The 18,951-nt window shown below is 30.4% G+C and overlaps 1 protein-coding gene across 3 annotated transcripts in view; it reads left to right on the forward strand.

The window, feature by feature from the left end:
- LOC143066892 (kinesin-like protein KIF28) overlaps nucleotides 1–18,951 on the forward strand; it is a 94,410-nt gene that overhangs the window by 60,846 nt on the left and 14,613 nt on the right. For 2 of the 3 annotated variants that reach the window (XM_076239711.1, XM_076239713.1), the window contains 4 exons: nucleotides 344–481; nucleotides 985–1,120; nucleotides 2,717–2,802; nucleotides 4,618–4,686. In XM_076239711.1, the coding sequence (XP_076095826.1) occupies nucleotides 344–481; nucleotides 985–1,120; nucleotides 2,717–2,802; nucleotides 4,618–4,686 (429 nt within the window). Of the gene's footprint in view, nucleotides 1–343; nucleotides 482–984; nucleotides 1,121–2,716; nucleotides 2,803–4,617; nucleotides 4,687–14,402; nucleotides 14,440–18,951 lie in introns of those variants that run through there. The other variant, XM_076239714.1, reaches the window with a different exon arrangement.

An 18,951-nucleotide genomic window follows, 5' to 3' on the forward strand; every position in this document is an offset into this window, starting at 1 on the left:
CATGTGATACTGATTAAGTCTTGTGATATTGGTTTAGTCATGTGATACAGGTTTAGTCATGTGAGACAGGTTTAGTCGTGTGATATAGGTTTAGTCATGTGATACAGGTTTAGTCATGTGATATAGGTTTAGTTATGTGATACAGGTTTCGTTGAGATGCAGGTTTAATTATGAGATACAGGTTTAGTTATGTGATACAGGTTTAGTCATGTGATATAGGTTTAGTTATGTGATATAGGTTTAGTCGTGTAATACAGGTTTAGTCATGTGATATAGGTTTAGTCATGTGATACAGGGTATTGATAAGTTAAGTTTGGATATATCATAGATTTCTGTTCATTAGGTTATGGTGAAAATGTTGAACCCACAGACAGGAAATGAATGGATGTGGGATAGAAGTAAGTTCATCAACAGAAAGTTCCTGATGCAAGAAATGTACCAGAACTATATTGAGGGAGATGATGACTGGGACTTACCACAGGTGAGTTATTAGTGAAGATGTCAGATTAGGATTAGGATTTAAATTACTTCAGTTGAGTAACAAACCAACTAAGTTGCATGACTTTAGCAATTAGAAAATATTGCGAATATAAATGGTCATGAATATGTAAAACTTGAATTTTTCCTTACTTAACTACATCAAGTAAATTTTAGAATCCTGATATAAATTTGCTGCGAACTGCGCTAGAAAGGGCTAAACATGAAATAAAGTATCCAGTTATATAAGTTGTTTAACAATAACTGGTACAATCCATAAACTTTGTATTGGAAAGTCTGGTTCAACCTTTAAAAGAGGAAAAGAGCCTTCATTTTTGTTAATTTTTATATCATTTAAAAACAAACAAATTAAAGTAGTCCCCATTGCCTAAGGTCTGTTTCAGATTGGGATGGAATGGAATGGGAGCCATTTCTTTTGAAAATAAAGTTGTGTCTTAACATTGTTGTGCATCAACTTAATTCTTTCCTCACAATTAATTATGACAGGAGAAGGATCCATTCTGGGAACCAGCTGACACAGAATTGTTGCTGGGTACAGTCCACCTACATCTCATGTCAGTAGCTCATAAGCTAGACTCTGAGGAGACTCTTACCATCACAAACTATAAGGGTGTAGAACTAGGTAAATATGCTCAAGTCGCTGATGTTTCCATCTGTGAGGGACTTGTAAGGGTAGTATCTAGAAGTAAATGTTGTAAAAACAAAATACTGTTTATCTGTATTTTACTTTAAAATGGACGTAATTTTTCTGCCAGTTAACATTTCATTTACTGTGGTTAAAGTTTTAAAATTGTGATAACTTATTTAAAATATCCTGATTTCTAACAAACTCAGACAGAAGCTTGTTTATGATCATAAGATACTATCCAGAAGTAAATTTTGTACAAAAAATCCTGCTTATCATCTGTATTTTACTTATAAATGGACTTAGTTTTTTCTGCAACAACATTACATTGGCTCTGTGGTTAAAGTTTAAAAAAGAATTTGACAACTTAAAATATCCAGGATTTGTTCCAGACTTGAACTGATACTTGTTTATGATAAAAAGCTAGTTTCTAGAAGGAAATTAAGAAAAAAATGTATTTCCTGTTTTTCTGTATATAACTTCGTTATAAATAGACTTGTTGGTGACCTTCTGCTGTTGTTTTTTCTATGGTCGGGTTGTTTTCTCTTTGACACATTCCCCATTTCCATTCTCAATGTTATTAGTTTTCTTTTCAGTTAACTGTACATACATTCTGCAGTTAAATTGTTTAAAACATGCATTAGATTCATAAACCATCCTGGATTTTTACCAAACTTGGACAGAAACTTCTTACAATAAAAAAGAAATAGTATGTAGAGGAACTTGTAAAACTGATCTTCTTTCTCATTTGTTAAAATGATCTTCTTTTGTTCATTCAAAAAATTTACATTTCAACTCTTTTATAAATCTATAGATTTGATTGCATACTGTATTCATTTTTTCCCAGCATAACTTTTTTCATATATTTCAAACGTTCTTTTTCATTAACTGTTAATCTATTATGTGCATTTCCCTATGATATTGAAAACATAGACAATAACAAAAGTATACGAGACACTGGGTTCTGCGGAACCCTTACAAATTTTTATAAACTTTGTATACTCGTTTTGGCAAAATATTTTCAGGTTATATCTTTTCAGAATTTAAACTGGGAGGGTCTCAAAATACAGATTGCCTTTCTAGGGTATAAACACACACCCTCCATTCAAATATTGATGTATGCAAAAATAGGTTGTTACATTTAAAAACTATTATGACTTCCTATTTAGATGTTAACTACATCAGATCATGAATATTATTAAATAAATATATAACAGTTTTTACTGTCATCTTTAAAGCAGATGAATATTTATGACTAAACACTATAAATGTGTATCCTTTGGTTATATAACCTCTGTTAAAAGCACTGTATTGGTATATGACCTCTGTGAAACAGCACTGTATTGGTATATGACCTCTGTTAAAAGCACTGTATTGGTATATGACCTCTGTGAAACAGCACCTTATTTATGTATTTGACAAAAAAGTTACCCATTCCAGCGCCACAGCTGTGATAACTTTTATTTAGGATGACACCCTTCTAAAGTCTATTCAGAGAACCAAGTTTTTAAAATGTTTATTCTTCTGTAGGATAATGGAGAAAACATATTTTATGTCAGAGATAACTAATAAGATATTTGATGAATTTTACAGGACATATAGAATGTGCTATAGAACCTTGTTCTAATAAAGGAGGACCATTACCAGAGGATGATTTTGTAGATAGTCCTGATGAATTAGTAAGTAATCAATTATCATGAATTAGTAACTAATCAATTATCATGAATTAGTAACTAATCAATTATCATGAATTAGTAGGTAAGTTATCAATAATCATGAATTGGTAAGTAATCAAAAATCATGAATTAGTAAGTAATCAATAATCATGAATTAGTAAGTAATCAATTACCATGAATAAGTAAGTGACCAATTATCATGAATACATTAGTAATCAATTATCATGAATTAGTAAGTAATCAATTACCATGAATAAGTAAGTGACCAATTATCATGAATAAGTTAGTAATCAATTATCATGAATTAGTAAGTAATCAATTATCATGAATTAGTAAGTAATCAATTATCATGAATTAGTAAGTAATCAAAAATCATGAATTAGTAAGTAATCAATAATCATGAATTAGAAGTAATCAATTATCATGAATTAGTAAGTAATCAATAATCATGAATTGGTAAGTAATCAAGAATGGGTAAGTAATCAATAATAATGAATTAGTAAGTAATCAATTATCTTGAATTGGTATGTAATCAATAATCATGAATAAGAAAGTAATAAATTATCATGAATAAGTAAGTAATCAATTATAATGAATGAGTAAGTTATCAATTGTCATGAAATGGTAAGTTATTTATTATTATGAATAATAAGAAATCAACTATCATGAAATAATAAGTAATCAATAATCATGATTTAGTAAGTAATCAATTACCATGAATAAGTAAGTGACCAATTATCATGAATAAGTTAATAATCAATTATCATTAATAAGTAAGTAATCAATTATCATTAATTAGTAAGTAATCAATTATCATGAATGAGTAAGTAATCAATTATCATAAATTAGAAGTAATCAAAAATCATGAATAAGTAAGTGACCAATTATCATGAATATGTTAGTAATCAATTATCATGAATGAGTAAATAATCAATTATCCTGGATAAGTAAGTAATCAATTATCATGAATTAGAAAGTAATCAATTATCATGAATTGGTAAGTAATCAATAATCATGAATTAGCAAGTAATCAATTATCATTAATTAGTAAGTAATCAATTATCTTGAATTGGTATGTAATCAATAATCATGAATAAGAAAGTAATAAATTATCATGAATAAGTAAGTAATCAATTATAATGAATGAGTAAGTTATCAATTGTCATGAATAAGTTAATAATCAATTATCATTAATTAGTAAGTAATCAATTATCATTAATTAGTAAGTAATCAATTATCATGAATTGGTAAGTTATCAATAATAATGAATTAGTAAGTAATCAATTACCATGAATAAGTAAGTGACCAATTATCATGAATATGTTAGGAATCAATTATCATGAATGAGTAAATAATCAATTATCCTGAATAAGGAAGTAATCAATTATCATGAATTAGAAAGTAATCAATTATCATGAATTGGTAAGTAATCAATAATCATGAATTAGCAAGTAATCAATTACCATGAATAAGTAAGTTATCAATTATAATGAATTAGTAAGTAATCAATTTTCATGAATTAGTAAGTAAACAATTATCATGAATAAATAAGTTATTTAAAATTATCATGAATTAGCAAGTAACCATTAATCATGAATTAGAAAGTAATCAATTATCATGAATTAGAAGTAATCAAAAATCATGAATAAGTAAGTTATAAATTAGTAAGTAATCAATTATCATGAATTTGTAAGTAATCAATTATCATGAATTAGTAAGTAATCAATCATGTTTGTTAAAGTTTGTATTGAATTGATTGAGATGGTCAGACACTTTGTACAGAATAAACATAACTAATATATTACTTTTATTTTGCAGATTGGTCAGGAGCTTCATTTCAAGATGAAAATTAATCATGCCAGAGGTCTTCCCCAGAATATTGCCAAAGTAAGATATTTGCTAATTTGACCAAAAAGTCATAATTCCACTGAACTTTCACAGATTGCTCTACAAAATAGGAATATTAGTACTTGGTAAAAAAAATTAAGGGTTTCCAGTGACAAATGGATTTTGATTATTTGGGCTAGATGGGAACAAACAGACTCTCACATTTCAATATTTTAATTTTTATGCTCTCCTTTTATATTTGATAATAACAATGTTCCACACACTAAAGTGCCTTTTTATTAGAATATTTATACAAAATATTGGTAAAGGACTGTGTAACCCTGTGTACCACTTGTTATTGCTGCTGTCAGTGTAAATATGTCATGTTGATTGTAAATGGTTAGTCCATTTATCAGTAAAATACAAAATATAGAAATAAAAACACTTTCCTTCAATAATTTTTATCCAAGTTTCATGACATGCCATAATTGCCAATAATTTCTTACATTCACTTCATATAAACTCTGGTGAATAGTTACCTTCAGCTATCATACCACATCTTCTTATTTTTACACGGAATTTTACCAATTTATGAAGAATGAAAGAAATATATTTTGTCTATCATTGTCTCATAATTATCAAAAAGACAACAGAAAAAACGTTTTTCAACTAATTACCTGATTTTAAACAAACTTTGGTATGGTATGGGTTTTGCTCATTGTTGAAGGCTGTACATTGATCTATAGTTTTTAGCTCACCTGGCCCGAAGGGCCAAGTGAGCTTTTCTCATCACTTGGCGTCCGTCGTCCGTCGTCGTCCGTCGTCCGTCGTCGTCGTCGTCCGTCGTCGTTAACTTTTACAAAAATCTTCTCCTCTGAAACTACTGGGCCAAATCAAACCAAACTTGGCCACAATCATCATTGGGGTATCTAGTTTAAAAAATGTGTGGCGTGACCCGGTCAACCAACCAAGATGGCCGCCACGGCTAAAAATAGAACATAGGGGTAAAATGCAGTTTTTGGCTTATAACTCCAAAACCAAAGCATTTAGAGCAAATCTGACATGGGGTAAAAATGTTTATCAGGTCAAGATCTATCTGCCCTGAAATTTTCAGATGAATCGGTCAATCGGTTGTTGGGTTGCTGCCCCTGAATTGGTAATTTTGAGGAAATTTTGCTGTTTTTGGTTATTATCTTGAATATTATTATAGATAGAGATAAACTGTAAACAGCAATAATGTTCAGCAAAGTAAGATCTACAAATAAGTCAACATGACCAAAATGGTCAGTTGACCCGTTTAGGAGTTATTGCCCTTTATAGTCAATTTTTAACCATTTTTCGTTAATTAAAGTAATCTTTTACAAAAATCTTCTCCTCTGAAACTACTGGGCCAAATTAATCCAAACTTGGCCACAATCATCTTTGGGGTATCTAGTTTAAAAAATGTGTGGCGTGACCTGGTCAACCAACCAAGATGGCCGCCACGGCTAAAAATAGAACAAAGGGGTAAAATGCAGTTTTTGGCTTATAACTCAAAAACCAAAGCATTTTGAGGAAATCTGACATGGGATAAAAATGTTTATCAGGTCAAGATCTATCTGCCCTGAAATTTTCAGATGAATCGGTCAATCGGTTGTTGGGTTGCTGCCCCTGAATTGGTAATTTTGAGGAAATTTTGCTGTTTTTGGTTATTATCTTGAATATTATTATAGATAGAGATAAATTGTAAACAGCAATAATGTTCAGCAAAGTAAGATCTACAAATAAGTCAACATGACCAAAATGGTCAGTTGACCCCTTTAGGAGTTATTGCCCTTTATAGTCAATCTTTAACCATTTTTCATAAATCTAAGTAATCTTTTACAAAATCTCCACTGAAACTACTAGGCCACAATCATCTTTGGGGTATCTAGTTTGAAAAATGTGTCCGATGACCTGGCCATTCAACCAAGATGGCCGCCACGGCTAAAAATAGAACATAGGGGTAAAATGCAGTTTTTGGCTTATAACTATGAATTCAAAGCATCTAGAGCAAATCTGACAAGAAGTTAAATTGTTAATCAAGTCAATATCTATCTGCCCTGAATTTTTCAGATGAATTGGACAACTGGTTGTTGGGTTGCTGCCCTCCAATTGGTAATTTTTAAAGAAATTTTGCCGTTTTTGGTTATCTTGAATACTATTATAGATAGCGATAAACTGTAAACAGCAATAATGTTCAGCAAAGTAAGATCTACAAATAAGTCAACATGACCTAAATGGTCAATTGACCCCTTAAGGAGTTATTGCCCTTTATAGTCAATTTTTAACAATTTTCATTAATTTGGTAAATATATGTAAATTTTTACCAAATATAGTTCTCTGTTACTAATGGGCAAAGTTCATTATAGATATAATTGTAAGAAGCAAAATCGTTCAGTAAAGTAAGAACTTCAAACACATCACCATCACCAAAATACAATTTTGTCATGAATCCATTTGTGTCCTTTGTTTAATATGCACATAGACCAAGGTGAGCGACACAGGCTCTTTAGAGCCTCTAGTTAATTTCTTTGTCTTTTGGTCTCTTGTGAAGAGCTGTCTCATTGGCAACCACACCACATCTTTTTATATTTGATAGTTGATAACCATTGGTGGATCCTGAACTTTTTATAAGGGGGGAGGGGGAAAATGACTTCCATAAGAGGGGACCTGCTACAGTCATGCTTCAATGAATCCCTAGCTTCTATGTCATTTGATCAGCGATATTTACAAAACTCTTAAAAGCTTAATATTTTAGAAGGTAGATACCTAAATCCTTTATACTATACATGTATATATAAAGATGCCTTTTGTCATGAAGTTTCTGTCTGTCATATGTTCATTGTCCTTGGCCTCATTTTCATGGTTCATTGGCTACTTATAAAAAAGATAAGATTTTTAGAGTTTTGAATTTCTCTATATAAGTAATAGGATAACTTTATTTGGTACGCGGAAACCTTGAATTGTCCTTGTTCCTGTCTGTCGGACAGTTTTTATACGACCGCAAAATTTGAAAAATTTTTCGTCGTATATTGCTATCACGTTGGCGTCGTCGTCATCGTCGTCGTCGTCCGAATACTTTTAGTTTTCGCACTCTAACTTTAGTAAAAGTGAATGGAAATCTATGAAATTTTAACACAAGGTTTATGACCACAAAAGGAAGGTTGGTATTGATTTTGGGAGTTTTGGTCCCAACATTTTAGGAATTAGGGGCCAAAAAGGGCCCAAATAAGCATTTTCTTGGTTTTCGCACTATAACTTTAGTTCAAGTTAATAGAAATCTATGAAATTTTGACACAAGGTTTATGACCACAAAAGAACGGTTGGGATTGATTTTGGGAGTTTTGGTTTCAACAGTTTAGGAATTAGGGGCCAAAAAAGGGCCCAAATAAGCATTATTCTTGGTTTTCGCACAATAACTTTAGTTTAAGTAAATAGAAATCAATGAAATTTAAACACAATGTTAATGACTACAAAAGGAAGGTTGGTATTGATTTTGGGAGTTTAGGTCCCAACAGTTTAGGAATTAGGGGCCAAAAAGGGGCCCAAATAAGCATTTTTCTTGGTTTTCGCACCATAACGTTAGTATAAGTAAATAGAAATCTATGAAATTTAAACACAAGGTTTATGACCATAAAAGGAAGGTTGGTATTGATTTTGGGAGTTTTGGTCCCAACAGAATAAGGGGCCCAAAGGGTCCAAAATTAAACTTTGTTTGATTTCATCAAAATTGAATAATTGGGGTTCTTTGATATGCCGAATCTAACTGTCATGACTGTGTATGTAGATTCTTAACTTTTGGTCCCGTTTTCAAATTGGTCTACATTAAGGCCCAAAGGGTCCAAAATTAAACTTAGTTTGATTTTGACAAAAAATGAATCAGTTAGGTCACGGGTAGTAAGGTCGTCATATCGAGGGCCGTTTAGTACAGTGATTTTGTCATAGTTTGGATAAGTTAGACATGGTTGTGTTAAGAGTTTTTATTGACAATCAATGACAAAATATAAACATTCAGATTTTTCGCTAAAGTAACCTCTAAATATAAATTCAAGCTGGTAAGTATCTTTGTTTATTGATAATATGATAGTACACTAAATTTTTCGTCAAATAGTTATAATTTGACACAGAATAATGCTTGCGTATGTCAAAATTTAAATGTTGTTGTTCGTTGCTAATGCATAAAGTAAAGTTATTTATTTACTGTCTGTTACATCCCATATTTCGATATGGTATGAATCTGTCGTCAATTATTCCGACAAAAATCTACATTTGCACACAATTAAAGATTGCAGAAAATTCGGTGTCATGGTTTAGTTCATAAGTGTCATGGTTTAGTCCATGTTCGACATGGTTCAGTTATGAGATTCCTGTTGTGATAATGGAAGGTTTACGATCAAAATAAACAGACATTATGTACAACTATTAAAATATTGTTTAACAATATTTTCGCTGATACTTTTTTTCGGGTTTAACCCATTCTATCCCATATTGAGTCAATATAGTGTCGTTATTTTCTTATGTTGTTGTTTTGCTCCCAGACGAGTAGATCTGAGTTTTACATATTAACGATGATCTTCTACTCGCAAAAATACACCGTGGCGCTCGAGAAAATAAGTCGTCTACAGTAAAGCTCAGATATTATCATTATAATAATAGAACAAGTACGTATAATGAGATAACTAGAGTAATGTATTAATGAATTTCAATCATAGCAAATTTCTGTAAAAGTTGGTGTATTCAAAATTCGAATATGACCCAAGAAAGCATATCGTAATATACAATTAGTAAATACAGTATGATTTCCAATGAGACAACTATCAACCAAAGACCAAAGAGGGATGAAAGATACCAGAGGGACAGTTAAACTCATAGATCGAAAAGTAACTGACCACGCCATGGCTAAAAATGAAAAAGGCAAACAGACAAACAATAGTACACATGACACAACATATAAAACGCAAGAATAAGCAACACAAACCCCACCAAAACAGGGGGGGGGGGATGATCTCAGGTGCAGCAATTCAAATAAGAAAACTTACAGTCTGACTTATGTTCAAAACAATAAGCCAAACATAAATATGTTATACAAGAAAAACGACAGCTAGTGCATCACAGACTGTAGACTTTATACAATGTCATGCAGAATATGATGTGGTTTGAATGTTTGCGGGCTCACAACTAGCCCCTTGTCTTAATCTTGGCATACAGGATACAGCACAACAAACTATAGAAATGAGACTGAACACAGTTTAAATGTACTTGTACTAAGAACAACATATTAATAATTTCATGTTAATTTCACTTACAGTTTACTTAAACTGTTGTTTAGTTTAACAGTTTGTTCGTGAATGTTTGAAGACTGTATGGTGTCCTCTGGATATTGTTTGTATAATTTTATAGATGAGTTATTGTATCATGGACGGTATCATTTCTAAGTAGGTGGACTCTGCCAGGGATAATTATCGTGAGAAATTATCAATGACGTCTTCTTAGAGTTGCAAAACGTAACAGTGAGAAAGTAAAAAAATAATCTTTCGGTACTAATTTTCATATAGTCCAAAACATTGCTGATATGTACGAAAGCGTATTAGCGCCACACAACTTTTTTTTAATATTTTTTCCTATGTTTGCGTTATAAACCATTGCGTTATAATGCAAACATTTGCGAAATAGAGCAAACCTTTACGATATAACGCAAACTTTTGCGATATAACGCAAAAATTGGCGTAATAACGCATACATTTGTTTTATCTAATTTCTTATTTAAAATTCAGCAGTTATTAATGGAGGAGGCTGTATATATTAAAATTTATCAGCTTTGTAGTCATTGCAAAGTAAAATGCTAGAATAATTAGAACATATCATTGACTAATAATGAGCAGAATAATATAAGAAGATGTGGCATGAGTGCCAATAAGAAAACTCTCCATCTAAGTCACTATTCGTAAAAGTAAACCATCAAAGGTCAAAGCAGCAAACTATAAAGGTCCCCAAAACCGATATCCATGTTACTACTAGTGTATATATTACAAAGATAATTGAGTAAAATGAGGTTTTACCGCAGAAAAAAAATCAACCCTGCTGATATCGCTATAACCGAATATAAATATACTTCCAAAGTACTGTAAGCTTTCGTTTGAGAACTGTGTAAAGTTGGTTAGATTCAAATAAGTTACCCTTTGGCAATAAATGTATAAAATGAAAATATTAATAAAACTATGTTCTCTTCATTCAAATTGCTACCCATGCATCTTAAAAATACTTCACTATATTGAAATGAAGATTCTATGACTTTCTATCAAAGAATCTTTAAAAAATAAATGTTTCCTTAAATTAATAATTCATTTTAAAGCAAAAAGATCGTCATGCTATTTGACTTGGAAATTTAACAATTGTATGACATTATTTTTTATCTTTCAATTTAAATATGCCTATATACCATACTATATCTATTTTCTTGTTAAATTTACTGTTACAAAATGTTAGAAATTACTACAAATTAAGAAATGTCTCTCCCTCGTGCAGAACTCTGATTCCTTTCACGGATTTGGCTATATTTTTTGGACCTTTTGGATTATAGCTCTTCATGTTTGATATAAGTTTTGGATTTCAAATATTTTGGCCATGAGCATCACTGAAGAGACATGTATTGTCGAAATGCGCATCTGGTGCAAAAAAAGGGTACCGTTAATGTTATCATAAACTTTTCTGATGCACAAACAGTCTTAATTTATGTATAATTGCACTTGAAGTATTCCATTATTCCAATGCATATTTATTATAATAATTTTGCCTTGTATGTAACTAGGTTTCTTTTTTTTTTATCTACTAGTAAATCACAACCGAAATGAATGACAGACGGACATATATGCCAAACTTAATGAATTATAATTAAAATCAAGATGTTTGCGTTATTACGCAAAGGTTTGCTTTATAACGCAAAGATAGGAAGAAAAATAATTTAAAAAAAAGTGTGGCGCAAATACGCTTTTGTAGATATGAACCTAGGATTTAACTTTCATAATATTCGGGTATGAATTGTACATATGAGAGCGCTTAAAATGAAGTTTTCCATATAATTATATATTGATAAGGGACACAACTCTTTTAAAATTAATTGATAGGCACTAATTTTTTGAATTCGTCAAAGAAATTGCTAATATAAACCTATGATGTAAGTTTCATAAAATTCTGGCAAGAATTGTACATTTGAGAGTGCTAACAATGCAATTTAAATATGACTAATGTTTCCAAGGGGCATAACTCTTTTAAAAATGGATAATCGACACTGATTTTCAAACAAGCCCAAATTATTACTAACAAACTATGATATAAGTTTCATAAAAAATGAAGCAATAATTGTAAACGCGAGACCGGTTGGATGAACGCACAAACAGACGGACGGAAGGACAGACACCTGATATTTCCATTTACCCCGAAATGCGTTACGAGGGGTATAAACAAATTGAAAATGTACAATTTGCCGATTACACCCACCAAATTTCGTCAGAAGGCTTTTTTTCCCTCTTTAGTCAATTAGTTAATTGTGTTACTTTAATTTTGTACAATCGTCTTCAAACAAATTATCAATATTAAGGTGCAACAAATATGTATTAATTTGGATCTAAACCATGACAAATGTAATCAAAACCATGACGAATTTCAAGACTCTTAACTGAACCATTTCAATCGCTTAACCAAACCATACCAATTTGGATATTTTGGTTATCCTGCGTTAATTTCTTAAAAACAACAATTACAATTTAGATAGTTTGACTCACAATATAGATTCAAGCATCTTATTTGCTTTTTATCAGCTTGTTTGAATAGAACTAAGGCAATAGTTTAGGGAAGAAACATAAATTAACCATGTCAAACTTATCCAAACTATGACAAAATCACTGTACTAAACGCTCCTCGATATGACGACCTTACTACCCGTGTAGGTTCTTTGATATGCTGAATCTAAAAATGTACTTAGATTCTTGATTATTGGCCCAGTTTTCAAGTTGGTCCAAATCGGGGTCCAAAATTAAACTTTGTTTGATTTCATCAAAAATTGAATAAATGGGGTTCTTTGATATACCAAATCTAACTGTGTATGTAGATTCTTCATTTTTGGTCCTGTTTTCAAATTGGTCTACACTAAAGTCTAAAGGGTCCAAAATTAAACTTAGTCTGATTTTAACAAAAATTGAAATCTTGGGGTTCTTTGATATGCTGAATCCAAAAATGTACTTAGATTTTTTATTATGGGCCCAGTTTTCAAGTTGGTCCAAATCAGGATCTAAAATTATTATATTAAGTATTGTGCAATAGCAAGTCTTTTCAATTGCACAGTATTGCGCAATGGCAAGAAATATCTAATTGCACAATATTGTGAAATAGCAAATTTTTTTTTAATTAGAGTTATCTTTCTTTGTCCAGAATAGTAAGCAAGAAATATCTAATTGCAAAATATTGTGCAATAGCAAGATTTTTTTTTAATTGGAGTTATCTTTCTTTGTCCAGAATCAACTTAAATCTTTGTTATATACAATATACAATGTATATTCACTTTTTACTACCAACTGATAAATTAAAATAATCTTTACCATTCAGTGATAACAAGCAGTTTTTTTACATCTTATTTCCTTATCTTATCTAAAATGTTTTTAGATAATGTATGTTGGACATTTGCCAGACATGACTATGATGTCATTTTCTATTTTTATTTGCCAATAACTTTATGTAAATAACTTCATTGGAAATTTGCCAATATAAAATGTTGCTGATGAAGTTTTTTTTATTGTTTTATACAATAAACAATGTATATTCACTTTTACTACCAACCAATCTTTACCATTCAGTGAAAACAAGCACTTTATTTTACATTTTAATATTTTATGATGTATTTAAAAGAGTAGTTATTGTTGCAAACTCCATTAGAAATTTGAATTGATATCAGTTTTGGAAAAAGGGAAACGGGGATGTGAAAAAAGGGGGGGGGGTAAATTTTTCTCATTTCAGATTTCATAAATAAAAAGAAAATTTCTTCAAACATTTTTTTGACAGGATTAATATTCAACAGCATAGTGAATTGCTCAAAGGCAAAAAAAACCTTTTAAGTTCATTAGACCACATTCATTCTGTGTCAGAAACCTATGCTGTGTCAACTATTTAATTTTAGATTTAAAAAGTTTGAAGAAGAAATCTTTAATTGTAAAATTTGTAAAATCTTGACATTTGTTTTGTGTAAAAAAAAACCATGTAATGTCAAAAATTTGATCACAATCCAAATTCAGAGCTGTATCACGCTAGAATGTTTTGTCCATACTTGCCCCAACTGTTCAGGGTTCGACCTCTGCGGTCGTATAAAGCTGTGCCCTGCAGAGCACCTGGTTCTATACTGTATGCAATAGTTTTTGGTGTATGAATATGTTTTCACAATGTACATGTCAGTCTGGCATGTTTTATTTGACCTTGACCTGTATTTATATCTTGGTACTGTATTTAGTCATTAAAAAACTTCTGTCCAACTTATGTAGAATACCACGAAGGTTTAACAAAGTTGTTGGTAATTGAAAAACTAAAACATTAGAACGTATCTTTAACTGTCCATTTTTCAGGAAAATATAGAAAAATGAAAATGAAATTTTCAAAGATACTGTTTATTGGTTTATCTACAATTATGAATTTATTTCACCTTCCCTTACATATTTATTGCCAGTACTAAGTTTATCCATAAAGTGAATTTATTTCACCTTCTCTTACATAGTTATTGCCAGTACAAAGTTTATCCATAAAGTGAATTTATTTCACCTTCCCTTACATATTTATTGCCAATACTAAGTTTATCCATAAAGTGAATTTATTTCACCTTCCAACTCAGATTTATTGCCAGTACTAAGTTTTTCCATAAAGTGAATTTATTTCACCTTCCCTTACATATTTATTGCCAGTACTAAGTTTATCCATAAAGTGAATTTATTTCACCTTCTCTTACATATATAGTTATTGCCAGTACAAAGTTTATCCATAAAGTGAATTTATTTCACCTTCCCTTACATATTTATTGCCAGTACTAAGTTTATCCATAAAGTGAATTTATTTCACCTTCTCTTACATATATAGTTATTGCCAGTACTAAGTTTATCCATAAAGTGAATTTATTGCACCTTCCCTTACATAGTTATTGCCAGTACTAAGTTTATCCATAAAGTAAATTTATTGCACCTTCCCTTACATATTTATTGCCAGTACTAAGTTTATCCATAAAGTGAATTTATTTCACCTTCTCTTACATAGTTATTGCCAGTACAAAGTTTATCCATAAAGTGAATTTATTTCACCTTCTCTTACATATTTATTGCCAGTACTAAGTTTATCCATAAAGTGAATTTATTTCACCTTCTCTTACATAGTTATTGCCAGTACAAAGCTTATCCATAAAGTGAATTTATTTCACCTTCTCTTACATAGTTATTGCCAGTACTAAGTTTATCCATAAAGTGAATTTATTTCACCTTCTCTTACATAGTTATTGCCAGTACTAAGTTTATCCATCAAGTGAATTTATTTCACCTTCCAACTCAGATTTATTGCCAGTACTAAGTTTTTCCATAAAGTGAATTTATTTCACCTTCCCTTACAGATTTATTGCCAGTACTAAGTTTATCCATAAAGTGAATTTATTTCACCTTCTCTTACATATATAGTTATTGCCAGTACAAAGTTTTATACAATTATGAATTTATTTCACCTTCCAACTCAGATTTATTGCCAGTACTAAGTTTATCCATCAAGTGAATTTATTTCACCTTCCAACTCAGATTTATTGCCAGTACTAAGTTTTTCCATAAAGTGAATTTATTTCACCTTCCCTTACAGATTTATTGCCAGTACTAAGTTTATCCATAAAGTGAATTTATTTCACCTTCTCTTACATATATAGTTATTGCCAGTACAAAGTTTTATACAATTATGAATTTATTTCACCTTCTCTTACATAGTTATTGCCAGTACAAAGTTATATATAATTATGGATTTATTTCACCTTCTCTTACAGAGTTATTGCCAATACAAAGTTTATATACAATTATGAATTTATTTCACCTTCCCTTACAGAGTTATTGCCAGTACTAAGTTTATCCATAAAGTGAATTTATTTCACCTTCCCTTACATATTTATTGCCAGTACTAAGTTTATCCATAAAGTGAATTTATTTCACCTTCTCTTACATAGTTATTGCCAGTACAAAGTTTATCCATAAAGTGAATTTATTTCACCTTCTCTTACATAGTTATTGCCAGTACTAAGTTTATCCATAAAGTGAATTTATTTCACCTTCTCTTACATAGTTATTGCCAATACTAAGTTTATCCATAAAGTGAATTTATTTCACCTTCCAACTCAGATTTATTGCCAGTACTAAGTTTTTCCATAAAGTGAATTTATTTCACCTTCCCTTACATATTTATTGCCAGTACTAAGTTTATCCATAAAGTGAATTTATTTCACCTTCTCTTACATATTTATTGCCAGTACTAAGTTTATCCATAAAGTGAATTTATTTCACCTTCTCTTACATAGTTATTGCCAGTACAAAGTTTATCCATAAAGTGAATTTATTTCACCTTCTCTTACATATTTATTGCCAGTACTAAGTTTATCCATAAAGTGAATTTATTTCACCTTCCCTTACATATTTATTGCCAGTACTAAGTTTATCCATAAAGTGAATTTATTTCACCTTCTCTTACATAGTTATTGCCAATACTAAGTTTATCCATAAAGTGAATTTATTTCACCTTCCAACTCAGATTTATTGCCAGTACTAAGTTTTTCCATAAAGTGAATTTATTTCACCTTCCCTTACATATTTATTGCCAGTACTAAGTTTATCCATAAAGTGAATTTATTTCACCTTCTCTTACATATATAGTTATTGCCAGTACAAAGTTTATCCATAAAGTGAATTTATTTCACCTTCCCTTACATATTTATTGCCAGTACTAAGTTTATCCATAAAGTGAATTTATTTCACCTTCTCTTACATATATAGTTATTGCCAGTACTAAGTTTATCCATAAAGTGAATTTATTGCACCTTCCCTTACATAGTTATTGCCAGTACTAAGTTTATCCATAAAGTAAATTTATTGCACCTTCCCTTACATATTTATTGCCAGTACTAAGTTTATCCATAAAGTGAATTTATTTCACCTTCTCTTACATAGTTATTGCCAGTACAAAGTTTATCCATAAAGTGAATTTATTTCACCTTCTCTTACATATTTATTGCCAGTACTAAGTTTATCCATAAAGTGAATAATTTATTTCACCTTCTCTTACATAGTTATTGCCAGTACAAAGCTTATCCATAAAGTGAATTTATTTCACCTTCTCTTACATAGTTATTGCCAGTACTAAGTTTATCCATAAAGTGAATTTATTTCACCTTCTCTTACATAGTTATTGCCAGTACTAAGTTTATCCATCAAGTGAATTTATTTCACCTTCCAACTCAGATTTATTGCCAGTACTAAGTTTTTCCATAAAGTGAATTTATTTCACCTTCCCTTACAGATTTATTGCCAGTACTAAGTTTATCCATAAAGTGAATTTATTTCACCTTCTCTTACATATATAGTTATTGCCAGTACAAAGTTTTATACAATTATGAATTTATTTCACCTTCCAACTCAGATTTATTGCCAGTACTAAGTTTATCCATCAAGTGAATTTATTTCACCTTCCAACTCAGATTTATTGCCAGTACTAAGTTTTTCCATAAAGTGAATTTATTTCACCTTCCCTTACAGATTTATTGCCAGTACTAAGTTTATCCATAAAGTGAATTTATTTCACCTTCTCTTACATATATAGTTATTGCCAGTACAAAGTTTTATACAATTATGAATTTATTTCACCTTCTCTTACATAGTTATTGCCAGTACAAAGTTATATATAATTATGGATTTATTTCACCTTCTCTTACAGAGTTATTGCCAATACAAAGTTTATATACAATTATGAATTTATTTCACCTTCCCTTACAGAGTTATTGCCAGTACTAAGTTTATCCATAAAGTGAATTTATTTCACCTTCCCTTACATATTTATTGCCAGTACTAAGTTTATCCATCAAGTGAATTTATTTCACCTTCTCTTACATAGTTATTGCCAGTACAAAGTTTATCCATAAAGTGAATTTATTTCACCTTCTCTTACATAGTTATTGCCAGTACTAAGTTTATCCATAAAGTGAATTTATTTCACCTTCTCTTACATAGTTATTGCCAATACTAAGTTTATCCATAAAGTGAATTTATTTCACCTTCCAACTCAGATTTATTGCCAGTACTAAGTTTTTCCATAAAGTGAATTTATTTCACCTTCCCTTACATATTTATTGCCAGTACTAAGTTTATCCATAAAGTGAATTTATTTCACCTTCTCTTACATATTTATTGCCAGTACTAAGTTTATCCATAAAGTGAATTTATTTCACCTTCTCTTACATAGTTATTGCCAGTACAAAGTTTATCCATAAAGTGAATTTATTTCACCTTCTCTTACATAGTTATTGCCAGTACTAAGTTTATCCATAAAGTGAATTTATTTCACCTTCTCTTACATAGTTATTGCCAATACTAAGTTTATCCATAAAGTGAATTTATTTCACCTTCCCTTACATATTTATTGCCAGTACTAAGTTTATCCATAAAGTGAATTTATTTCACCTTCTCTTACATATATAGTTATTGCCAGTACAAAGTTTATCCATAAAGTGAATTTATTTCACCTTCCCTTACATATTTATTGCCAGTACTAAGTTTATCCATAAAGTGAATTTTATTTCACCTTCTCTTACATATATAGTTATTGCCAGTACTAAGTTTATCCATAAAGTGAATTTATTGCACCTTCCCTTACATATTTATTGCCAGTACTAAGTTTATCCATAAAGTGAATTTATTTCACCTTCTCTTACATATTTATTGCCAGTACTAAGTTTATCCATAAAGTGAATTTATTTCACCTTCTCTTACATAGTTATTGCCAGTACAAAGTTTATCCATAAAGTGAATTTATTTCACCTTCCCTTACATATTTATTGCCAGTACTAAGTTTATCCATAAAGTGAATTTATTTCACCTTCTCTTACATATTTATTGCCAGTACTAAGTTTATCCATAAAGTGAATTTATTTCACCTTCTCTTACATAGTTATTGCCAGTACAAAGTTTATCCATAAAGTGAATTTATTTCACCTTCTCTTACAGAGTTATTGCCAGTACAAACTTTATCTAGACAATGAAT

Source organism: Mytilus galloprovincialis, chromosome 3 (genome assembly GCF_965363235.1).
Source record: "Mytilus galloprovincialis chromosome 3, xbMytGall1.hap1.1, whole genome shotgun sequence".
Taxonomy (NCBI): domain Eukaryota; kingdom Metazoa; phylum Mollusca; class Bivalvia; order Mytilida; family Mytilidae; genus Mytilus; species Mytilus galloprovincialis.